We start from the raw sequence: 26555 nt of genomic DNA on the forward strand, positions 1-26555 counted from the left end.
TGCTGCTAGGGCCGACTGGGCTAGCCGGGTGGGTAAAGTGCCTGTCTGATAACCCAAAGGTCATGGGTTTGAATCCCGCCTCGGGCTTGGATCAGAGTAAATGCAAAAACTTTGGGAGGTGCATTATGGCCACAGAAGCTGATGCGCCAAAAACTAACAAAAAAAAAAAAAAAACTGCTGCTAGGACAACTCATGGGGTTTTGTCAATGATATACAGAAACTTTGCTAGCAGGGAAAAGGAGGTGATTATCCTTTTGTATAAGGCCATGGTTTTGCTGCATCTTGAGTACAGTCTGTCCTCGTATAACACATGTTTGCACTACATGAATTCGATCATACACGATTTATAAATAGGGGAACAATGTCGCATATAACATGAACATAATTCGCTTATGCATGATTCGCCTTTGTGTTTACAAGAAATGGTAGTCGAACGTGGCGGAATCACCCCAACTGAACACAACACAGTAGGAATGAAGAGAAGATTCTGAAAATTTATTTGTTTTTATTATTTCTTGGAAGGGGAAACACATTTAACATAATAACGTAAAAATCCACAGAATTCCAGCTATCAGTATTATCGCAGATGTAATTAGATCGACTTGTATTACCCGTTTATAACAGACTCCACTAGCAGAAACCACCAATAAACAGGAAACTGCAGATTGTTTTTATTGTTTTATGGTAGTGACCTCCAGAAATATGTGATATGTGATAATAGTGTGTTAACTGCCTTTACTGCATTGTTTATTCAGTTTTTACATGGGGGTTGCATCGTTTATTCAGTTGATACTTGTTCGCTGTGCGTTTATGTATATCAAGCTTGCCTCCTCATTTTTGTTCATTTTATAATTGTGCTCTATTCTCAAAAAAATGAGTAAAATACTTGAAAAAAAGTGTGAAAAGGAAGCATTCTGGTGAAAATACTTCAGAGAGATAAATAAAAGCGATATCGATAGAAGAAAAATATGAAATTGTGAAACGCTTTGACCGGAATGAAAGAACCTGTGATATTGTGCATGCTACAGGCCTAAATGAGGGAATGCTGAGAACAATTAGAAAGAATGCAGAAAAAATAAAAGCAACTTTCATAGCAGGAACAACACAAAGTGTAACAAAATCAGTTAGATCAAGACACAAAGAACTGGAAGAGGTGGAATGTCTTTTATCTGTTTGGATAGAAGATCAAACAAAGAAGAGATCAGGAACAAGTTTGTTTACGATAAAAGCAAAGGCATTGGCAATATTTGAAGACTCAGAAATAAAGCTGAAATCCCTCAAGAAGTACCTCCCTTTACTGCCAGTAGTGGCTGGTTCAATAATTTCAGGAAATGTCACGTTTTCCATAATGTGAAATTATCAGGTGAAGCTGTGAGTGCAGATGAAGCAGCAGCAAAGGCATTTCCGCCGATACTGAAAAAACTAATTGAGGGAGAGGGCTATACACTAGACCAAATTTTTAACTTTGATGAAACCAGACTGTATTGGAAAAAAATGCCATCACAAACATATATCTCAAGAGAGGAAGCACGAGCTCCAGGCTTCAAGGCTGCTAAGGATAGGTTGACCGTTATGTTAGGAGCAAAAGCAAGTGGCGACTTGCAACTGAAGCCTGTTATTGTTTATCATGCAGCCAATCCACAAGTGTTAAAAGGGATCACAAGGACTACCCTGGGTGTTTACTTTAGGAACAGCAGAAGAGGGTGGATGACAGGGCAGATCTTCACTGATCTTCTACTACATGTGTTTGAGGATGTGTTTCGAAGCTACTGCAAAAAGAAAAATTTGGATTTTAAGATTTTAATTATTTTGGACAATGCACCAAGTCACCCTCCAACCCTTGCTGAACTGTTACCAAACATCAAAATCCTGTTTTTACCACCTAACACAACATCTCTTATCCAGCCACTTGACCAAGGAGTAATTGCTGCTTTTAAGCACTATTACACAAGATGCACATTTAAGATGCTGATAGCAGAAACAGAGGGCGAAAATGCACCAACAGTTAATGACTTCTGGAAGCGATTCAACATTAATAATGCAATTTACATAATTGTGGAGGCTTGGAACGAAGTGACAAAAGAATGCTTACATGGTTTGGCGGCCTCTTTTACCAGATTTTATTCGTGATTTTAAAGGCTTTGATCCTGTAAACGAGCTTCCTAAATTAAAAGCACATTGTGTTGCCCTCGCAAAGCAGGTTGGCTTTGAGGAATTGGAGGAAGATGATTTAGAAGAGTTGCCTCAGTCTCGTGAAGAAGAAGAACTTTCAACTGAAAAACTGCAATAACTTGTTGCTGGAGGGCAGATGGAAGATGAGAAAGACAGCGAAGTTGAATGCCTGAATGCCACCATAAAACCGCTTTCTACTTCAGAGTTATCTTCAGTTTTAAATTCATTTGAGAAAAGTATGCAATGGCTAGAAGATAACGATTATAATTCAGAAAGAAGCAGAAGAGCACTTCATACAATTCGGTCTGCTTTGGAGTCATATAAGCAGCTGCTTTGTGAAAGGAGGAAGATTGCAAAACAACAGAAACTAGATGTCTTTTTTATGAAAACACCCAAGAAAGAGACAGAAAATGAGCCACAGCCCTCTAGTTCTGGCGTGACCACATTTTGCTAAAGTCCTCATCGGCATCTCCTCCACCTCCCAGTTCCGATAATGATGACAACCTGCCGCCACTTTACCCATAATTACGCTGCTTCAATCCTTTCTCAAGCCCTTTCCCTCAAGCTGTCTTCATTTACTTTTAAGGTAAGAATCTAAATTTAAATGATTAAATTATTAATTTTACATTTTTCAACTGTAAGTGTTTTATTATGATTATTTATTGTGTTTGGTAATGTTTTGGTTACAAATGTGTGTCCAATCTTGGGTGGTCGGCACCTAACCCTATTTTTTCCATAGGGCTTGTTGTTTATATTGCACGATTTTGCATTGCACGAGGGTTTCTGGGAACACAACTATCGTGTTATACGAGGACTGACTGTACTGTATACAAGTCTCGATACCTCACTTTAGGAAGGTTGTAGATCTTCTGGAACGGCTGCAGAGAAGGGAACAAAAGGTGCTCTTACCTAGAAAGGCTTCAGTTCAGCAATCCTAGAATCCTTCAGTTACCTAGAAAGGCTTCAGTTTTGCATCATTTGCCATTACTTCTACTACGACCACTCATCCATAGCACGAACTTGTATGTTATGCTTTATCCATAGCAGGAACTTGTCCCAATTCTGGCCTGCAGGCATTAATTTGTACAGCAATAGTTCATGTGAAACAGTATAAAAAGCTTTGCTGAAATCAAAATTAAAAAGGAGAACCATCAAGAACTTAACTGTACTCGTGCATCACACAATATGCTAAAATTCTCCACAGTAGAAAGCACTGGTCCCACAGGAACTACTGTCATGAAATATAATTTCCTAAAAGGATAAGTGAAATAATACCAGGGTATATACTGTGTCAGTGGGAAAAACTGATGATGTTGTAGAGTGGTGATAAATTTTTTAAAGGTGATATTGTTGTTCTCATTGCTACTAATGAAACTTATCTTATATTAGTTACAGTTTCTCAAACTGGAAGATGGAAGTAGTATGCTGTTATCAGCAAAATATTAATAGGATTTCCAGTCAGTTTGAGAAGATCATTAATATACAAGAGGGAAAAGAGTGAGAGAAAGAACTGAACCTTGGGAAAAATGCATTAATGGAGAAGTATAATAAATCCAAATGCAACAAGGCATAATATTATAAGAGCTTAAAATTATCTATTAAATATTGGTGTAGATTCACCTTAGATAGCTCTTAAATGACAACTATAATAGTAGTGTAAAGGCATCATTGGAACTATATCTCATATTGTGATATCTTCTCTATTAGTGAAGCATTACTTATTCGAGGTAGTGCAATACATGGTAACTCATTGTGAAGGATAATCACAATATGAGATATAGTTGAAACAATGCCTTTACACTACTATCGTAGTTTTCATTTAAGATCTATCCAGTGACGGCTCATGACTGATGTATGGAGGTGCTGCTTCTTAAAGTTACATTAAACTACCTTGGTTATAAGACATGTAGACATAGATGATAATAATAATAAGCAAGTTAAAAATATTACAAAACATTAACTGGACACATACCATTAACAGACTTGGGTAATCTTGAAATTTTATTTAAAAATAAAATCCATTCTTCAGTTTTTATTTGTTGAAAATAGATTAATAACTTTTTCATTCAAGTTTGGTGCACTGTTTAAATCAGCACTGCTCACTCTGCAGTTCCTTTGACTCATTTTATCACCTCTAAAAAATGCGTATTGGCAACCTGCCAACTAGGCATTGACTAAACCACTGGGGCCAAAATTGGCAGGCAGTGCCTACCAACGAGCCACCCCTGAAGCTATCTATGGTGTATGTACACCAATATTTAATAAATTAATGGAAAAGATAGAAGACAGAGTGCTATCTGCCATCACCCACAGTGAGATTCAGAGAGAAAACTGGATACCCAGTAGCAAAAACAGTCAGTAGGCCATAAGGTGGGAGCTTATTCAGAAGACCTTTGTGCCAAACACAAAACAAAAGCCTTGAAATGTAAAGAGCAACTGCTTTAATTTCATCAAACTTTTCCATCAAATTTGTTGAGACATGAGTAACATAAGCCAATATAGCACCAGTAGATCAGCACTCTAGAATCTATATTTGGCAGTCATTTATTTGACAGAAATTTTATGATAGTTAATAAAAATTCAGGACTAAAGCCTCAGACTAAGACACAGGAAAATTTACAGACATATAAGTTACTGAAAATGCGTCATCTCTATATGCAGTAAATTAATGGAAGTTATTGTAGCAGCATTGTTTAATTACATCCCATATTGTGAACACCTTCACAGTGAGCTCCTCTCCATATTGTGGAATTATCATAAAACTCTCTCTATATGGTGAAATTATCATCCAACTCTCCATATTGTGGAATTATTTTCACAATTAAGTTGTCAGCTTTTATACCATCAAGTATACCATCATGTTGGCACTAATGATATCAAGAGTAGGAGACCGGCAGAATTACTTAACAAGTACAGGTCACTGTTGAAAAAAAGCCGTGAATTAGGGTTGAATTTGAAAGTGTCCGCAATTCTGCCCAGGCACGATAGGAGGGAGTATATGATGAGAGCCTTGTCGATCAATTCGGCCCTGAAAGATTGTGCAGGGCTCAAGGGGTAGAATTTTGTTTCAGCCTGGACTGTACTTGTTAACAGGAGAGACTGCTTCTACAGGGATGGGATACACTTAAATAGAAAGGGTGCAATAATATTTCCTGATGCTATCGAGGCAGTGTTAAGTGGGTCGGAAATCTGCTAGCTTGGGGAGATACAAAGACGAATAGATTAACAGTAGCCACTGGCAGAGGTGAAAGTGATTCTTGCACTGCTTCTATTGGAATGAGCAGAAGCCTGAAAAACAAGATGCAGGATATTTCAGAGACTGCTGGGAGTCATTGCGGTATAAGTAAACACATGGGTTGTGTTAGGGTAGCTAAGAATAGAAACAGGTGCATGTATACTTGCGTGTACACCAATGCTAGGAGTTTAGTAAATAAATTTGATGAATTTGAGGTATTGCTCAAAACATCAAAGGCAGATATTGTTGGGATATCAGAGACATGGTGTCACACAGATATAAGGAATGCAGAACTGGAATTTGGGGAGTACAACGTCTACAGAAAGGATAGACAGGATAGGAAGGGAGGAGGGGTTATGCTATTAGTTAAGAAACACATAAAATCCAAGGAAGTGAAGCCACTGGACAGTGCAGTGTCTAGTCAGTTTGGTGTGACATGATCATTGGGAGATCAAAATTGAGAGTTAGGAGTGTGCTATAGGCCTAATGACTCTGATGAGTATAATAAGAAACTGTACAGGGAAATAGAGTGGGCCAATACATCAGAGAGTCTTATATTGGGGGATTTTAATTTCCCAGATATTGACTGGAATTTGTGGGCTGGTCACTCACACACTACCAAGGCTTTTGTGGATTTATTGGATGATTGTTTTCTACATCAGCATGTTCGGGAGGCAACTAGAGGGAGTAATACTCTTGATTTAATCAAATCAAGAGTATTACTCCCTATCAGTAGTGATTCTTCATGCATTAAGAATCTGCAGATAAATGAACCACTAGGTGGCAGTGATCACAGTGTGCTGAAGTGGGACTTACTCAAAGAGGTACTCCCGTTAGGAGTAAAGGGAAGGGTTATTGCTTTCGTAAAGGCAACTAAGATGGTCTGAGACAGTACTTAAATTCTATACAGTGGGACCAACTGATGATGTTACCAACAGCAAATTCAAAATGGGAAGCATTCAAAGAACTTATCTTGGAAGCTATTAGGCTTTACATACTAACTAAGAAATATTGTTGAAGGTTTAGGCCTAAACGGATGTCAGATGAACTAATGAGACATATGGCAGAGAAGAAAAATGTTTGGGATACATACAAATTAACACGTGACACAGAAGCCTATGATAGATACAAGTCGATCTGTAACCAAGTTACAAAGGAGGTTAGGCAGGCGAAGGCAGATTACGAGAAATCTTTGGCAAGGGATGCAAAGAAAAACAGCAAAGGGTTCTTTACTTATGTAAACTCTAGAAGGAAGGGGATGAATCAGATTGGTCCACTTGATATCGATGGTTCAACTGTTCATGATCCTGCTCAGGTAGCTAACAAACTAAATGAATATTTTGCATCGACATTCACACATGAGGAGTTATTCAGTGAGGGGAATGCCAGAGGTGTATTCAACTCTGGCAGTAAGCTAGAGAATCTTGTAATAACTGAGAGTAAAGTGGAGGAGAAATTGTTGAAGACAAACACAAGAAAGGCATCTGGGGTGGATGGGATCTATCCAGTTATATTAAACGAGGCAGCAAAGGAAGTAAGCAAACCCTTAGCCATAATTATGAGAGCTTCCTTGGACTCAGGGGAGGTACCCACAGACTGGAGATGTGCAAATGTGACCCCAATTCACAAAGGAGGATCAAAGGCTGACACAAGTAATTATAGACCTGTGAGTTTAACTTCTGTTCCAGGAAAATTAATGGAGGCACTGGTTAAAGAAGCACTGTAGGATCATCTAGACAAGACTTCAGTTATAGCTCGGACACAGCATGGTTTTGTTAAGGGGAAGTCTTGCCCGACCAATTTGATTGGATACTATGATGCAGTCACAAAAGAACTGGATGCAGGGAATAACTTTGATATTATATACTTGGATCTTAGAAAGGCTTTTGATACTGTTGCACATGGAAGACTGCTGCACAAATTGGAGCAGTGTGGCATTGGAGGCAAATTGCTGCTATGGATAAAGGGGTGGTTGAGGGGGAGAAGACAGAGAGTGGTAATCAATGGACACTGCTCATCGTGGATTAATGTTATTAGTCAAGTCCCTCAGGGTTCAGTGTTGGGTCCATTATTGTTTTCTGTATTTATAAATGATATTGATGATGGTATATCAAGCTTAATGTCCAAGTTTGCAGATGATACAACGGTTGGCATTGTTGTCAAGGACACTACTGACACTATGCTGCTGCAACAGGATCTGGAAAGGATGAGCAGATGGGCTGAGAGGTGGCAAATGAAGTTTAACATTGACAAATGTAAAGTACTACATATGGGAAACAGCAACCCCAGAGCAACGTATCAACTCTGTGGTACTACATTGACAGTGGTAGAGAATGAAAAAGACCTGGGGGTAATTGTGCAGGCAGATTGAAGTTCTCTGAGTAGTGCAAACAGGCTACAAGAGTAGCTCATGGTGTATTGCCAATGATATACAGGAATTTTTCTAGCAGAGACAATGAGGTGATTATTCCCTTGTATAAGGCAATGGTCAGGCCACACCTTGAGTACTGTATACAGGTCTAAAGGCCTCATTTTAGGAAGGATGTAGAGTTGCTAGAACAAGTACAGAGAAGGGCAACAAGATTGGTGAGGGGAACAAAGGGGTGCACCTATGAAGAAAGGCTTAATTTCTGCAAGTTGCAGCATCTGGAGACTAGGCACCAGCGAAGTGATCTGATAGAGGTGTATAAAGCCTTGAATGGTTTGAGCATGCTCAATGCTGATGGGATTCTTCCTCTTGCTCAGAATAATCACCTGAGAGGGCATAAATTCAAATTGAGAAAAGACAGATGTAGGATAGACGTGCGGAAATTTGCCTTTAGCCAGCGGGTAGTTGGTTGGTGGAACAGACTTCCATCCCTTGTCGTGGAAGTTGATAGCCTAAATAAATTTAAGGCTCAGCTGGACAGCGCCTCCGTAGCCGAGTGGTCAGGAGCGGGAGTGCAGTGGCACACGCTCTTTGAGTAGACCGGGGTTCAAGCCCCTGACTGCTGAATACGGTCGATCTGCCAACCCGCACTGGACCAGCGTGGCAGATTATGGTCCATTTTCCCTCAGCATGAATTGTTGAGGAGACTTCCATCCTGCAGTGGGTTGATAATGGCTGCAATTTTTTTTTTTTTTTTTTTTTTTTTTGGACAGGTATTTCGAACAAACAGAGGGGTGAAGTGGAAGTGGTTTTTTTTGGCTGATGCTGCATAAGCTTGCTTTCTTGCATCAAATGCCTCTACTAATGCTAATGCTAAGTACCAACTCACCCACCAATGAGGGGCCAAATAGCCCTGAAATGGCCATCTCAGTGATGGTATCTGCTGAGAATATGTAACAGTCTCTCTATTGGGGAAACATTACTTATTCGAAGTGTAACCAGATAGGTAACTCGTTGTGAAGGTATTCACAATGTGAGATGTAATGAAATGATGCCACTGTAATAACTTCAGTTAATTTATTGTGTATAGACATATTCATTTACACTAACTTATATGTCTGTTTTATGATAGTTTAACAGATGGAGTTAACTTCAGAAAGAATAGAAGTAAGTTCAGTGGGAAGATAATTTGGAAAGGAGGGATAAAAACACTAGTAGAATAGAAAATTGTAAAAAGGCAACACAGAACAGGAGCATATTTTGAGAATAAGTGGAAAAATGCCTTTAGGACCTGCAGCTTTCTTGGCATCAAGTGGTTCAGAATTCTCACATCCTTCTGTCAGGACACCATAGACTCTATTGTATAGAGCATATTGGGTATGATGGGGAAAAGGAAAGCAGATTTTGGTTTTCCAAGATCATTGGTATAAGAATTACAAGAAAAATAAGAATACTAGTAAGTCAACTTTGACTGAGGATGCAGTCGAACCATCAGATTGTAACAGTGGTGAGAATGTTTACAGACAGAATTTGTGGCCTCGTTACCTTTGACAAGAGACCAGAATGCTTGAATACTATTTGGACAAGAGCAAGTTTTCTACTCTTACCTGTTTAAAATTGAGTTTGAACTGATTTTTGCAAGCTTTAAAATAGCCAGAATGGGCAGAATATGAAGCTGGAGATTTGGATTCAAGCCAATTGCTACAAGCTATATTCTTAATCTTGAACAGCCTTAGCACATTTATTGGAAAACCAAAGTTTAGATATGGGATAAGATTTTATTGTGGAATGTATAATAAAGTATTTCATTCCTTCAAGAATAATTTCACTGACACCTTTTCAGCAACCATTAGGATCAAAAGATTTAATACTAGTAAACCAAGGGAAAAAAGAATAGGAATCTTACTGATCATCCTATTTGCATTCTTGTAATGCCAAACTACATGAGGCTGAGAATAGCCATGGGAGAGAGCGAAGTTCCATTGGAGAAGAGATAGCACCAATTTGTGGTCAAAGATACCTATTGGATTGCTAACCTTGTACTTTTAAGAGTTGTGGGCAGTGATGTGCTGGAACCAGCTCACACCGACAATGGCTATAAACTGGAGTGGCACACACTTCAATCCACAATGGTTATCGCCATTTGGATGATAAGCTGGTAGATAAATGATGTTTCAGTTTAATGAATATAATTTGTACAAGGGCGGGAAATAGTTTAACAATAGATCACATATTGGATTTAATGAAGATAAATTTATTGGGAAAAGAGTTAGCGGATTGGGATGCAGCTCTATTTGTCAACTAATGGTTGTATGGCAACCATAGATTGACTATGGATACAAGAACTTGGCAAAAGTCAACAACAACATTTTGTAAGAATCAATTGTCTGTATGGAAATTATAATAAAAAAATGGATATTTTATTAGTTTGAAATTTTTTTATTCCAAATTGTTGTAAATCAGTAAAACTTACAATAAATATATACACACATATTCTTGGTCTTTTTTTTTTTTTTTTTAACAAGCCAGTTGTTAAAAATTTACAAGCATACCACTGGTTGTGGGTGTAAAGGATGGGTAGTTAGGATTGTCTGATATTCTGGTAGATAAATGAACAATTGGATAAAATTATTAATAATTGTAAAAGCCTCAGTATCTCCTCCAGCTAGATCCATATAATTAGAAAACTGAGGCCAACTGTAGTTATGAATGGTAAAATCACCAAGAAAAAAATTACCTTACTTTTAGGGAAGATAGACTGGAGAAAGCTGAGTTTAAAAGAAAGGAAGTCAAAGCTGTCTGAGTTATTAGAGAAGTTTAAAGAGCATTAGAGGCAACAGATGAATTGCACAATAGGAATATCAAGCACAGCTTTCTGCTTTAAAGCAAAAGGAATCATAGAACAAATAATTAAGGCCGACCTACCTGCCTACCTTGGAATATTCCTATATCTTGATGTTCCCCTCAAAACCTCTCCAAAGTTCCCAAACTCTCTTCAAAAGAGGACACTCAGGATAATTAATGATCCCTCTTTTATGAAGTCTCTCTCTCTTGCTTCTTTCTATGTCCATAGACATTCAATTTCTTTTGCATGCCTTTTATACGGATACTTCCAAGGGGACTGTTCTTTTGAATTGGCATCTATAATTCCACTACTCTTTTCAAAACCAGACCAAACATATGCCACAACAAGTCCACATCTATTCACTGGCCAACTGCAAACTCACATTAATTTTTCCTTCTCCTCACTTGTGCCTTCTATTTCTGTTGTTTGGAACAACCTTCCTTCACGTTTATTTCCTGGGAATTCAAGTCTAATGTCAGCAGGTTTAAATAACCATTTATTTTATATATGAATAAATTTACAAGACATTTGAAACCTGGACAGAAAAAGCCCAAAGGGCTTACACAGATCTTAATATAATATAAAAAAAAAACATGTATGTACCTTGTACGTATGAAAGATGTTTATTTTATGTGAAAACATTCTTGGCTTGGAAAAGGTTAGTGAAATCCAAGCCAATAGCATAATTAGCCATTTGTTGAATAGTATGATTGCAACAATACAAGTATTAGTCTTATGACTGCAACAATACAAATATTTCTCAACAATTTCTTTTTTCGTTACATTCCATTGTTAGGTGCCGCTATAAATGTTTTCACATCAAAAGCATATATTACATTAAATATATGTGTATATCAAATCAAAAAATGATAAAAACATAAATATTAATAAATAGTGCTAGATCAATATTAAGTGCACTGATTAGTCCATTTCAGGAGCTGGTAAACTACTAGAAGGTTCTTCAGATTACAGGTTAGACCCATAAAAAATGGAGGAATAAACAAACACCTCGATAAATTTTTAGATGTCAGCTGAATTGTTAATATATACCAGATTTTGCTTTAATAGCCATGTTCTTTTTAGAGTCGAAGTTTTAAGTTTTTGAAGATGAATATTAAAAAGAAATTTCTTATAAAAATAGATTGCCAAATCTTTATGCACAGGTACTGTTGGATTTGTTTGGCCAGAAATATTTGGGAAAATTAGGAAAAGTGCCTTCTTTTTGGAGATAGTAAGATGGCATGATTTTTGAGTATTTATAGATACACCAAAGGACAAGAAATATGTTTTTATAATTGCTAGGTAAGTTGTTAAGTTGTTGCTAGTAGTCTCCTCAAGGGTCTTAGAAATGGCTCATATTTTCAAGTCATCTGCTTGGGAGATGAGTTGTGAATTAAGGAGTCAAGTGTGGCCAAAAGAGTTCCAACCTGTGGCATGCTAGTTGAAATGGTTTTGCTGCACACACCTGGTCCAATGGAAAGGAACAGTGGCTTGATAAATGAGACTCTAATAAAGTGGAGGAAGTTACCTAAATTATATAGAATTGATTAAAAAGGAAAATGAGCCTGGGAACAGTAATGGAATCAGTCTTCCATCTTCTGTCTTCAGCCTTCACCCATGCACATCACTAAGTACTCTAGGTTCTAATACCTTTTATGTTTGGGGTTTTCATAAAAGAGAAAAAAATTCACTATGGGGTATTCACCATACATGTGCAACAAACTCATTTGTGAAAGGGTTGAGCAAGTATTTTCATTTCAGTCTGTCTTTATTGTTCTCATTTGCATCAAGGCAAGATTGCTTTGCTGGTAATATGCAGGCCATGACAGAAATACAAAAGATCCAGGAATTCCACCCTGGCAGATTCTCCATGGTCAAGTTATAACAAAACTTTCTTTTGTGTTTTTTTTAATAGGTGTTTGCTTATGAGTGGTGCAGGAATGAGGTTTCCTAATATTATTTTAGGCAGCAATTATGCCTTATCTTTGAACAGTCCCTTGACACTTCCTAGGTGTGTACTAGCAGTACACACCTAGGAAGGTGTGTACTGCTAGTACACACCTTCCTAGGTGTGTACTAGCACTTACTTATTATTTTTTATTTATTTATTATTATTTTTTTTTTTCATTTTGTGGTTTTATAGTTTTCTATAATTTATTTATTTTAATTGCTAGGTTGTGGATAGCAGTTAGCACCTTCAAGTCACTTGTCACATTTAGCTGCAATCTTTACATGTGGTACAAAAGTGTTTTTAGGTTGAGTTGAGACATCACTTGAAGAAAAAAGTGTCTAGGAAGTATCTTGGGGAGATGGAATATGTAATGGTTTTTATTTAATCTCAAATGCACTCTTTTCTTGATCTCACAAAATACTTAAAATACTTTGAGATGAAGGTTGTCATAGCAAAAACCACAGCAACTCAGCCCAGCCCTTTAGAAAGTTTTATAGATTATTGAAATGCTGTGTTCTTTGTGTTTTTTATTCACTGAGGCTTGTGGTATCTGATAAGATTGTTGCTCCTGTAGACAAATTGCTTCTTTATATAATTTCAGTGTTAATTTCTGTGCTAGTTTATTTGAAATTACAAGCATGATAAAAGTGCTAAATTAAATGTCAAAATAAAAAAAAAATTCATTGGATATCAAAAAATAATTCAGTCCCAAAAAAGAACTTTTCATGGAGTACAGTATGTGTTATTTGTAGTCTAAACTGCACATGCATCTTCCTCATCTAAAAATAAAGTGTATTATCAATGTCCATTTATTTTACTAAAAATCAAAAGAAACAAGAAAAAAGTCAAGTACATCTGTAACTACTATTAAAATAAAACATTAAAAAAAGACTGAAATTGTGTGCGTGTGTGCATGTGCTTGCGTGCGTGCGTGCTTGCACTTACATATCAGCATTTTCATATTTTAAAATTATAGATTGATCAAATACCTAATTTCAGTAGATTTTCATTTTTTTCTTTCCAGCTTTATGTACTGGGCAGATTGGGGAAACCAGCCAAGAATAGAGAGAGCAGACTTAGATGGTCAAAACAGAGTTATTATTATTGGAGATAATCTAGGTTGGCCAAATGGATTAACTATTGATAGGCCAGGTTTGAAATTAGTTTGGGCTGATGCCAGAACACATGTAAGTGTGATGATCTTTGAACAGAATTATGTAAACATATGTATCTGCAGTTGGAATTTAGCATACAAATTGAGGTGTTTTCTATAATAATATTAATATTAAAATTAAACAAAAGCCCTTAATTTTCATTTCAGCTAATGGCAAAATAAAATATTCTGCTGAGTTAACATAACCAATGGCAAAATAAAGTATTTTTCTGAGTTTATGTAATCAAGCCACACAACTTATTTTAAATTTTAGAGAGAGAGAGAGAGAGATTAGGAGTATTCATTTCTCCCAAATACAGCACTTTTTCCTAACTTTAACAGGTCTCCATAGATGAATGGATTTTTCACTTGGCACATGTTTGGGTAGGTCTTGGTTCATATCACATCAGTGAATCAAGGACCTTATTGAAGCCCTTGAGTCAGATGTATAAGAGGCAGAGTTTCACATGGAAATTCTGCCACAGGTTTCTTTATTTCAAAAGCAGGAAAACCTGCCCTAGAAAACACAGTTCACAGGCCAGATTCATTGTGTCCCCAAGGCCAGAATACCCTATTCTCTGTTTCTAACCTTTTTAAGCCTTATGCTACAACTAGATAGCCCTGACTGATAATAAATGTTGCATGCTGTAAATAAAAATGTCAGATTTACAAAAGTAGTTAGTCCTCACTTCAATAAGATGTCCAAAGCATGCCACTTGGATGCTGATCCATAATTTGCAACAACTGCTTCCTGTGGTTGTTGCAAATTGGATAATTTGCAGATTCTGAAGAGTTAACTCTGTCTCATCCCACGAATGCTCATTTGGATGCTTAATTGGTGCAGATCTTGTTGGGATCTTACCTACACTGATTGCTGTCATATACCATTAACCACCATTCCAATACTGATATTATTATTATTATTATTTATTAGCCATATATTGCAAGGAAGCCATATTGCAGCATGAGGCTCATGTTGCAGCATGAGGCTTATGCTGCAACAGCCAAAACAAATTTCCGAGTTACCCCTGAGAGAGAGAGAGAGAGAAGTAGAAAGGAATCACCAAGAAAGAGAAGAATGATGATATGCAGCTCAGAACTCTGTGTGTGTGTGCCAAGCCCATACTCACCATATGTGAGCTCCTGGGGTATTAGCATTAGCATTAGCAGAGGCATATGATGCAAGAAAGCAAGCTTATTCAGCATCAGCCAAAAAAAAAAAAAAAAAAAAAAAAACCCTCTCCCATTTCACCCCTCCGTTCGTTCGAAATACCTGTCCAGTTGAGCTTTAAATTTGTTTAGGCTATCAACTTCAACAACAAGTGATGGAAGTCTATTCCACAAACCAACTGCCCGCTGGCTAAAGGCAAATTTCCGCACACATCTATCCAACATCCGTCCTTCCTCAATTTGAATTTATGCCCTCTGAGGTGATTATTCTGAGAAAGATGAAGAATCCCATTGGCATTGAGCATGCTCAAACCATTCAAAGCCTTATACACCTCTATCAGATCACCTCGCCGGTGCCTAGTCTCCAGACTCTGTAATTTGCAAAACTTAAGCCTTTCTTCGTAAGAGCAACCCTTTGTTCTATTTACTAATCTTGTCCTTCTCTGTACCCGTTCCAGCAGCTCTACATCCTTCTTGAAATGAGGCCTCCAGACCTGTATACAGTACTCAAGATGTGGCCTAACCATTGCCTTATACAAGGGAATAATCACCTCCTTATCCCTGCTAGAAAAATTCCTGTATATCATTGACAAGACACCATGAGCTACTCTTGCAGCTCGTCTGCACTGCTCAGAGAACTTCATATCTGCCTGCACAATTACCCCCAGGTCCTTTTCATTCTCCACCACTGTCAGTGTAGTACCGCAGAGTTGATACATTGCTCTGGGGTTACTGTTACCCATATGTAGTACTTTACATTTGTCAATGTTAAACTTCATTTGCCACCTCTCAGCCCATCTGTTCAACCTTTCCAGATCCTGTTGCAGCAGCATAGCGTCAGTAGTGTCCTTAACGACCCTGCCAACCTTTGTATCATCTGCAAACTTAGACATTAAACTTGATATCCCATGGTGCACTGATTACTGTCATTAACCACCACCATTCCTATCTGTGTATCTGTAAACTAAACCATTAAATTTGATAAAACTGTAAGAAGCTCAACACCATACTCTGAGGGGCGTTTTTTTATGTTATTTTACTGGTGACTGGGGAGCTACATGTTCAATGTCAGTTAATTCTGTGTTAATCACATGGGGTCAGTTCGACCCCAACAATATTTCAGCAATTTGTGCTTCATCCGCTCTGTCCACATAGTTGAAACTATTAATACCTTTGAAGAAAATGTTTTCTTTATTTGCAGAAAATTCCAGAAATGTCTGTTAATTATCACACAGTATAGAAAAATTCATGAAGTTAAACCTAATTATATGCATATATCACAAAAACCTAATTATTGATATGTCACAAAGAATTATTGATAGTAATTTCACTTTACTGCCACGCACTTCCCTCTAATTGGTAGCACTCTCTGGCTTCGTGCATCTGGAATCAAGCTGTTTACGTGCACACTTCACATTTCGTGCAGTGAGCACTCCTGTTATTGATGTATTTCCTCTGATCAAAGCATAGGCACAGTTTAAAATTTGCATTCACTTGCCACTAGTTCTAAAGGGATTTTAATTGTCAAAAATTAATTAGAAATATGTTTTTAACAAAGAAAATGGATTTTTCACTGTTATGTTCAGTAAAGATTAAAAATATAGGTGGCATCAAAAATTGAACAATTTTGAATTTATTTATGCTGATTTTTCAAATTTTCATATGCACAAAGGAATTTTGAAATTTTGTGCCCCTACCTCATAGTTAAAGCTTTCATCTTTTCCACTGAATACAGCATGTCTGCCTATCTATTTTATATTGCATGATGTTGGATACTGAACGAGTGCTCCATTTCATAAAAGGATAGGTGTACCTAATAGAGTGCCCACTGTAAAATACTATGTATATCTGTAAAAGTAATTGAAGATTCAGTTTTAAAAATAACAAATAAATGCAATAATTTGAAAATTTAACACATTTTGGTTCATTTATTTTCTGTTCATGACACCTGGTATATCAGTTCCTGGAGGTGTTCCTGTTGACGGCAGCTTAAAATTATCCTTCAAGACTTGTGCTTATGCCCATATTGAGATAATATTGTTATCCATTAATTGACCTATGTTGTTTAAATAAATTATGAGCAGGCACAATTTGGCTCAGGAGGCTCTTATGCCATTGAAATCTAGCAGCAGCAGCAACAACCTATGTTGCTAACATCTTTTAAACAAGTGGATCACAAAAGGCAAATCCACAATTTCTTTAAAGCCTAAAGCACTCATGACTGCTGTTTCAAGACTGTCATTCATCAGATGACAGGTGGCGAAGTGTGAGTAAGTGGCCAGTGTACAAACAAAAGCCTTTCAATTAAAATTCCTTATCCAATTAAAATTCCCAATAAGACTTAAAGGTAAGGATTATACCTCAATGCATCCATTGAGATAATTTGAAAATAATAAACATTTTTGCATTTATTTCCATCTTTGAGGATGCATTAGCCTTTCCTGTGAGGCTAAATGAAGGTTGACCATCAATGTTTGGGCGCCCCTTGCTACCTCTAAACAAATAGCAGTGCTTAGGCTGCTTCTTGTGTTCAAGATGACATTGTTATCCATAAGTCAACCTGACTTTCTGATATCTTTTAAATAAATAAACATCATCAAAAGTGATGCTATTTGTTTAAAAGATATTAGCAACTTTAAAACCTGGTAACTGGTTCAAGACTACTGGTTTCTCATTAGATAATGGGTAGCCTCAGTTAGCGAATATATATAAACCTGTCAATAGCATATGAAATCTAAGTTGGCAACAAAGCAATATATAAAAAAATAAAAACCTCTAATAATAAAGGTGTGGAGTTACAATTTTGTTTCTTTCACTGCAGGCATTGAAATATGTGGTTTCCACAAATGATTAGGGGTTGTAAGATTTTAAAAAACAGGTTCTTACTGAACATTGTATACTTTTGTTTTTATGATTACCGACCAAAACAGTTTTTGTACATTATAATTTTGTTTATTTTATTAATCTCAAAAGGATTTTGTAATGGTATTATACAACTTCATTGTATGTGCCTTTAACAGCATGACACACATCTTATTGATACCCAGTTTCTGTTCATATTCATTCAAAAATCTCTAATGACATTGTTATCCACTAACAGTTAAATGCTTTCAGTTTGCTCTAGCAGTGGATTCTTTTAAGTGAACCATATCGCCAATCTTTTCACTGCAGACAATGTTCTTCCCATGTTACAATAAGAAGTCATTTGGTGGGAGACCAGGATTCCTTGGGGTCACATAATTGGTCAATTTCTTCCAGTCCCTTGCAGGTGCAGTGGCACTCCATCATGATGAACAGGAATATAGAATTCATTGTCATTCTTCATGTCGTTGATCTGCAGAACACTAAATTTTCTAGTATGTCCAGACAGATAGATATTGTCATTGATTGGTTGTTTGATAGAAAAATGGCCCTCTGATTGGCCCTGGAAATGGCTTTTAACATGCTCTTGAATAATGTAGAATAGATGTGCAGAAATTTGCCTTTAGCCAGCGGAAGTTTGGATGGATTAAACAATTGTAGTAATACTGCTAATGTGTTCATAATGCAGTTTACTTATTTCTTCCTGTGTTTTAATAACAGTTTAATATATTAACATGTATTTAATGTTTCTGCTATGAGTAATAATATGATAAGCAAATAGTTAATAATTCATCATTTATATATTTAATAAACTGATAACAAAAAACAAAAAAAAAAAAACAACGACTGACATGTGAACTGAGACCATTTCATTTCTGCACTTCTGCCATATTGTCCATTCATTCCTGTAATCAGGAATTCATTTATTCAAGAAGTTATTAGATGCAGACAGCCATGTTGAATGCTTGGTTAATCCAAATTTTATATGCAAAAGTGGAAGAAGAACCTTTTTTTGGTTCAGTCAGTAGAAAGTATTGTATATTACTTCTCCCTGTTAAAAATTCCTCCCTCTTTTCCCACTGCTGCACAATGTTTTAGCATTAGTATTAGTAGAGGCATATGATGCAAGAAAGCAAGCTTATACAGCATCAGTCAAAAAAAAAAAAAAAAAAACTTCCCATTTCACCCATCCATTCATTCAAAATGTTTGTCCACTTCTTGAATTTATTTAAGCTATCAACTTCCACAATGACAGATGGAAATCTGTTCCAGCAATCAACTACCCACTGGCTAAAGGCAAACTTCCGCACATCTATTCTACAACTGTCTTTCCTCAGTTTGAATCTATGCCCCCCCCTCAGGTTCTTAATCTGAGCAAGTGGAAATATTCCATCAGCATTGAGCCTGCTCAAACCATTCAAAGCCTTATACACCTCAATCAGATCACCTCGAAGGTGCCTAGTCTCCAGATGCTGCAACTTGCAGAACTTAAGCCTTTCTTCATAAGTGCACCCCTTTGTTCCCCTCACCAATCTTGTTGCCCTTCTCTGTACTTGTTCTAGCAACTCTACATCCTTCCTAAAATGAGGCCTTTAGACCTGTATACAGTACTCAAGGTGTGGCCTGACCATTGCCTTATACAAAGGGATAATCACCTCATTGTCTCTGCTAGAAAAATTCCTATATATCATTGACAAAACTCCATGACCAGCTCTGGCAGCCTGCCTGCACTGTTCAGAAAATTTCATATCTGACTGCACAATTACCCCCAGGTCTTTTTCATTTTCCACCTCCCTGAGTGTAGTAACACACAGTTGGTACATTTCTCTGGGGTTACTACTACTACCCATATGCAGTACTTTGCATTTGTCGATGTTAAACTTCAGTTGCCACTTTTCACCCCATCTGCCCAACTTTTCCAGATCCTGTTACAGTCACATACTGTCATTACTGTTATTTACAACCCTGCCAACCTTTGTATCATCTACAAACTTTGACATTAAGCTTGATATACCTTCATTAATATATCATTGATAAATATACAAAACAACAATGTGCCCAACACCGAACCCTGGGGGACACCACTAATAACATTAATTCACGAATAGCTGTTTCCATTGATTACCACTCTCTGCCTTCTCTCACATAAAATTGGTCAGACAAGACTTCCCCTTAACAAACCCATTGTGCAGTCAGATATTAGTTTTCTGAGCAGTGCAGACAGGCTGCCAGAGCAGCTCATGGGGTATTGTCAATGATATACAGGAATTTTGCTAGGAGGGATAAGGAGGTGATTACCTCCTTTTATAAGGCAATTTTCAGGCCACACCTTGAGTACTGCATACAGTACTGGAGGTCTCATTTTAGGAAGGATGTAGAGTTGTTTGAGCAAGTGCAGAGAAGGGCAACAAGATTGGTGAGGGGAGCGAAAGGGTGGTCTTACCAAGAAAGGCTTAAATTTTTCAATTTGCATTGTCTGGCGACTAGGCACCTGCGAGGTGATTTGATTGAGGTGTTAAGGCTTTGAATGGGTTGAGAAGGCTCAATTCTGATGGGATTCTTCCTCTTGCTCAAATTACCAACCTGAGAGGGCATAAATTCAAATTGAAGAAAGACAGTTGTAGAATAGATGCCAGCAGGCAGTTGATTGCTGCAACAAACTTCCACCTGTTGTTGTGCCAATTGATATCCTAAATAAATTCAAGGTGGAACTGGTTACACTTTTTGAGGGAATGTATGTGTGAAATTGGTTTTTTTTTTTTTTTTGTCTGATGCTACATAAGTTCATATGCTATTTCTTGCATCACATTTGTATACTACTACTTCTCACTACACCATAGGAACAGTAAAGGTCCACTTTTGATTTACCCAGTTAGTTACATACTCAGATTTGATGTGCAGGTAATACAGCACATATGTGGAGTAGAAGTTTTGTTCTAATCACTAATCATGCAACTAGAGTGCAAAAACTGAATCACCATGACAATTTCTGCACACATAACAGAAATTTTCAGGGTGATTCAAACATTTCCTTTGTTTCTGATTAAACCATTTTAACAATACAATGCTAAGCAAAACACAGAAGAAAGAAAAAAAGGTGCAAAGGATATGCAAATAAACTGTACACACACTACAGTTTCCTTTCCATAAAGGAGATTAGTAGAAGGCAGATAGACAATGGTGAACGTGGCACCCCTCCCTATACAGCCACCTATGAGCATATGGAAACATTATTTATCTGCAAATAATATAACAGATCATTGTAAAATCTACTCCCCTAAATTGTAGATATTTTGCATTTATCTATAATACATATTATGGGTAAACAAAAAAACCTATATACATGGAAATTTTGACACGATACAGAATTTTAAGAATTATTTTCAAAATCTATGGTAAACAACTGATATATTAGTGGCAGTAAAAATCATGTTGGCCAGTGTAATTTGTCTAATCAGTGCCAGATTAAGGCATGGACTAGCAGGGCCCTTGCCTGGGGCACCATTCTTTAAGGGGTGGAAAATTTTATAAATCATGAAAAAAATGAATTGTCGGGGCACAGAAAAATCTTCCTGCCCGGGGTGCGAAAATACCTTGGTCCGGCACTGTGTCTAATTCTTCCTTAAATTTATTCACACTACCCTCTTCCAAAAACACTAGGTGGAAGTTTGTTCCCACAGTCAATCTCTCCTCTGCCCGAAAGCAAATTTCTTCACTCCCCTTATGTCCATTGGCTGAGCAAGATGATGGATGCCATCAACATTCAGCTTACTCAATCCATTCAAAGCTTTCAATACCTAAATCAGATCTTCCTCTCGGTGTCTAGTTTCCAAACACTGCAATTTGCAGTACTGAAGTTTTCCTTGGTAAGTGTATCCTTTTGTTCCTCTCACTAATTATTGACACAAGTAATTATAGACCTGATAGTTTAACTTCGGTTCTAGGAAAATTAATGGAGGCACTGGTTAAAGAAGCACTGCAGGATCATCTGGACAAGAATTCAGTTATAGCTCAGACACAGCATGGTTTTGTTAAGGGCAGGTCTTGTCTGACCAATTTGATTGGATACTATGATGTAGTCACAAAAGAACTGGATGCAGGGAATAACTTTGATATTATATATTTGGATCTTAGAAAGGCTTTTGATACTATTGCGCATGGAAGACTGCTGCACAAATTGGAGCAGTGTGGCATTGGAGGCAAATTGCTGCTATGGATAAAGGGATGGTTGAGTGGCAGAAGACAGAGAGTGGTAATCAATGGACACTGCTCAACGTGGACTAATGTTATTAGTGGAGTTCCCCAGGGTTCAGTGTTGGGTCCATTGTTGTTTTCTGTATTTATAAATGATATAGATGATGGTATATCAAGCTTAATGTCCAAGTTTGCAGACGATACAAAGGTTGGCAGGGTTGTTAAGGACACTACTGATGCTATGCTGCTGCAACAGGATCTGGAAAGGTTGAGCAGATGGGCTGACAGGTGGCAAATGAAGTTTAACATTGACAAATGTAAAGTACTACATATGGGAAACAGTAACCCCAGATTAACGTATCAACTCTGGTGTACTACGCTGACAGTGGTAGAGAATGAAAAGGACCTGGGGGTAATTGTGCAGGCAGATATGAAGTTCTCTGAGCAGTGCAGACGAGCTTCAAGAGTAGCTCATGGTGTCTTGTCAATGATATACAGGAATTTTTCTAGCAGGGATAGGGATGTGATTATTCCCTTGTATAAGGCATTGGTCAGGCCACACCTTGAGTACTGTATACAGGTCTGGAGGCCTCATTTCAAGAAGGATGTAGAGCTGCTGAAACAAGTACAGAGAAGGGCAACAAGATTAGTGAATGGAACAAAGGGTTGCTTTTACAAAGAAAGGCTTAAGTTTTGCAAATTACAGAGTCTGGAGACTAGGCATCAGCGAGGTGATCTGATAGAGGTGTATAAGGCTTTGAATGGCTTGAGCATGCTCAATGCCGATGGGATTCTTCCTCTTGCCCAGAATAATCACCTGAGAGGGCATAAATTCAAATTGAGGAAGGACGGATGTTGGATAGATGTGTGCGGAAATTTGCCTTTAGCCAGCGGGCAGTTGGTTTGTGGAATAGACTTCCATCACTTGTTGTTGAAGTTGATAGCCTAAACAAATTTAAGGCTCAGCTGGACAGGTATTTCGAACGAATGGAGGGGTGAAATGGGAGTAGTGGTTGTGCTTTTTTTTTTTTTTTGGCTGATGCTGAATAAGCTTGCTTTCTTGCATCATATGCCTCTACTAATGCTAATGCTAACTGAAGTTTAACCTTGACAAATGCAAAGTACTGCATATGGGTAGAAGTAACCCCAGAGAAACGTACCAACTGTGTGGTACTACACTTAAGGTGGTAGAAAATGAAAAAGACCTGGGAGTAATTGTGCAGGCAGATATGAAGTTTTCTGAGCAATGCAGACAGGCTGCCAGGGCAAGTCATGGGGTTTTGTCAATGATATATAGGAATTTTGCTAGCAGGGAAAAGGAGGTGATTATCCCTCTGTATAAGGCAATGGTCAGGCCACGCCTTGAGTACTGCATACAGGTCTGGAGGCCTCATTTTAGGAAGGATGTAGATTTACTTGAGCGTGTACAGAGAAGGGCAACAAGACTGATGAGGGGAATGAAGGGATCCTCTTATCAAGAGAGGCTTAAGTTCTGCAAATTGCAGTAGCTGGAGACTAGGCACCTGCGTGGTGATCTGATTGAGGTGTATAAGGCCTTGAATGGGTTCAGCATGCTGAATTCTGATGGGATCCTTCCACTTGTTCAGATTACGAACCTAAGGGGGCATAAATTCAAATTAAGAAAAGACAGATGTAGATTAGATGTGTGGAAATTTGCCTTAGCGGGTGGTTAATTGCTGGAACAAACTTCCATCTGTCGTTGTGGAAGTTGATAGGGTGAATAAATTTAAGGAAGAACTGGACAGGCATTTGGAGGGAATGGTGTGATTTTTTTTTTTTTCTTTTTTTGGCTGATGCTGCATAAGCTCATACATTTGCTTTCTTGCATCACATGCCACTACTACTACTACTACTACTCCTAATCCCATTTTTCTTCTCTGCACCCATCCAAACACATCTACATCCTTCCTAAAATGAGGCTTCCAGATCTGTATGCAGTACTTAAGATGTGGCCTAACCAAGATTAGCACCTCTCATCAATTTGGTTGTCCATCTTTGAATCCTTTTTGAGAAGTTGGACAGACAACTTATGTGATCGAGACCCGTGGGTCTCGATCACATAAGTTGTCTGTCATGTCTAGTAAAATTTTGAGACAACAGGATTCCCATAATGTTTTCACACAATATAAATTGCCTCCTAACCTGAACACAATATTCTAAATACAGTCTCACCAGTGTCTTATAATTGAGCCACTCAGAGGCAAAACTGATCAACTCCACTTTCTGTAATTTTCTCAATTTTAGTACCAGAGCACATGATTAGTGCTTAACTTTTCAGAAACCAAATGATTAACCTTGATAATTCTATTTATCACCACAAGATGTATTGCTTCTGAATAACAGTTAATATATTTGAAGCCATTTCAGTTAACTCCAGTTTGGTATCAACAGTTGTCCACAGTCAAGGTTATTGTGAAGTGTTAACAAGAAACAAAATTTATGGGTGTAAAATAAAGATGGCAAGTAATTATTATTGTGACATGTAGAGTAATAAAGTAGTGATCTTCCAATACTCAGAAACCCGAATTCAAGGAAATGTTTTCGTAATTTATTTGGAGTCATCGTCATCAGATTCAAACAAGGAAAATATTGTCCATAACCCAGCTACCAAAACAAATCATTCAAATACTGGATGGAAACGGAGCCAGAATCCTGACAAATGGACTCAAAATATTCAGAACCGTAAAAGACTATAAGGAATGCAGTACAAAAATAAGAATGGATATTTAATGCCTGCAAAAAAATTTCAAGAACAAACCATGTCAGTCTGCTAGGAAATGTAATCAGAATATCACTTCTGATCAAAGAGAACAAGCTGTGAGGGCATTTTACAATTTGGAGATAGATCTGTAATGAAAGAAAAGAGAAAAGACATGATGGACCTATTGAAATACATTCCTCCCATTAAACATGGCTATGACAAATCGAGGTGATGGTACATTGGATGTACCATCCAATATACCAAAATCCAATAATAATAAAACAGTTCCTATATCGATTTTCTTTTAAAAGTTCCATAATGAATAATGTTATAATGACTTTTGTCGTATTTATTTTTTCTGCAACTTCCATATTTTCAGTTGCCAAATCAATTAATTCCATAAGTTTATAAAAACATGAACAAATTTTTTTTATATATTTATTTTTATGAATTTTATATCTTGTAATATAAAACCTAGATCTTAAATAATACACTATATAATATTTGTTGGTGCATATACATCAAGCTAAATTTAAAAAAAACAATATTTATAACTTCATCAATTTTCTTTACTTTTTATTTCATGTAGTTGATCAGTTTGGCATCTGAGTAGTAGTTCATACAAAGGAACAATGACATCCTTTTACCTACTTGAGAAGGTACTGTATATCATAGATAGAACACCATGTCTACACTCCATGGTAAATTTCATATGTGATTGTACCATAATCCCTGTATATGTTTTGTTCCAAACCACTTTTAATTCCTCTTACCCCCAGCTTGTAACTCCTGGAGTTCTGTTCTCCAACCTTATATTTAGAAGCATTATACTGCAGTGGTTATATTTCAGATCATATGTTCAAAAGGTCTAAGTATTTCGAAGAAAAATAGCCCAGTTCTGATTGCAAGAGTTAAGGTTGTTAACTGTCCTTCCTACCTTTAAATCATCAGGAAACATTGGCAGGTTCCCCCTCACACCTCATTAATGTCATTAAGGAAGGTTACATACAGGTATAGTCCCCAATACTCATTCCATGGGTATGAGTACTTGTTACACTCATTCCATGGATGAGTGTAACAAGTACAGTCATCCACCCTAAAGAATGTTTGTTTATGACTTTTCCTTGTGTTCTGTCTTTTAGTCAGCCTCTTATCCAGTGAAATGTCTTACCAATAATTCCAATTTACACTTTATTTAATAGCCTTTCATGGGGAACCATATCTAAAGCTTTACTGAAGTCAAGGTAAATAATGTCATAGTTGTTTCTGACATCCATCAGTTTTATGACTTCATCATAATAATTAACTAGATTGGTCAGGTTATGTTCTTCATGATTTCTCCTTCATGAATCATGCTGTGATCCATTGAGGATACCTTTCCCATAAAGATGGTCCTGTATCATACCTTTATCACTGAATACATGATCTTTCCCAGTGAAGTCAAAATCACTGATCTGTTCTTGCCCATCATGTCTTTTGCACCTCCTCCTTGGGGACTGAGATGACATCACTTCTCCATTCCAAGGATATTGTCAGAGAGTCTAATGATGATTTTATTAACTTCCCCACAAGATGATGCACTCATTATGCAGCCTCTTTTAGTATGACAGGAAGTATGCGATCCACTCTTGGAGATTTGCTTAGTTTCAGTAATTTTTCCAATAGACTCTTCTCCATGATCATTATATCACTTGATATGCATCAGTCTGATGCCTTGTCATTTTTCCCTCATAGTTCAAATAGCCTTTCAACTGTAAAGATTATTGCAAAGTACCTATTCAACTCATCTGCACTTCTAGGCATTCTCTAAATTTTCTACTTCAAGCAAGAGGCCTACCTGATGATTCATTGGCTTCCTCTTTACATTCACATATGAAAAGAAT

The 26555-nt window shown here is 37.3% G+C and overlaps 1 protein-coding gene across 1 annotated transcript in view; it reads left to right on the top strand.

Moving 5' to 3' along the window:
• Lrp4 (LDL receptor related protein 4) overlaps window positions 1-26555 on the top strand; it is a 904868-nt gene that overhangs the window by 709738 nt on the left and 168575 nt on the right. The window contains exon 23 of the mRNA XM_090386734.1: window positions 13596-13758. Coding sequence (XP_090242860.1) covers window positions 13596-13758 — 163 coding nt within the window. The remainder of the gene's footprint in view (window positions 1-13595; window positions 13759-26555) is intronic.

The sequence above is a fragment of the Mastigoproctus giganteus genome, chromosome 12 (assembly GCF_048544385.1).
Source record: "Mastigoproctus giganteus isolate SK-2022 chromosome 12, ASM4854438v1, whole genome shotgun sequence".
NCBI classification, from domain to species: domain Eukaryota; kingdom Metazoa; phylum Arthropoda; class Arachnida; order Uropygi; family Thelyphonidae; genus Mastigoproctus; species Mastigoproctus giganteus.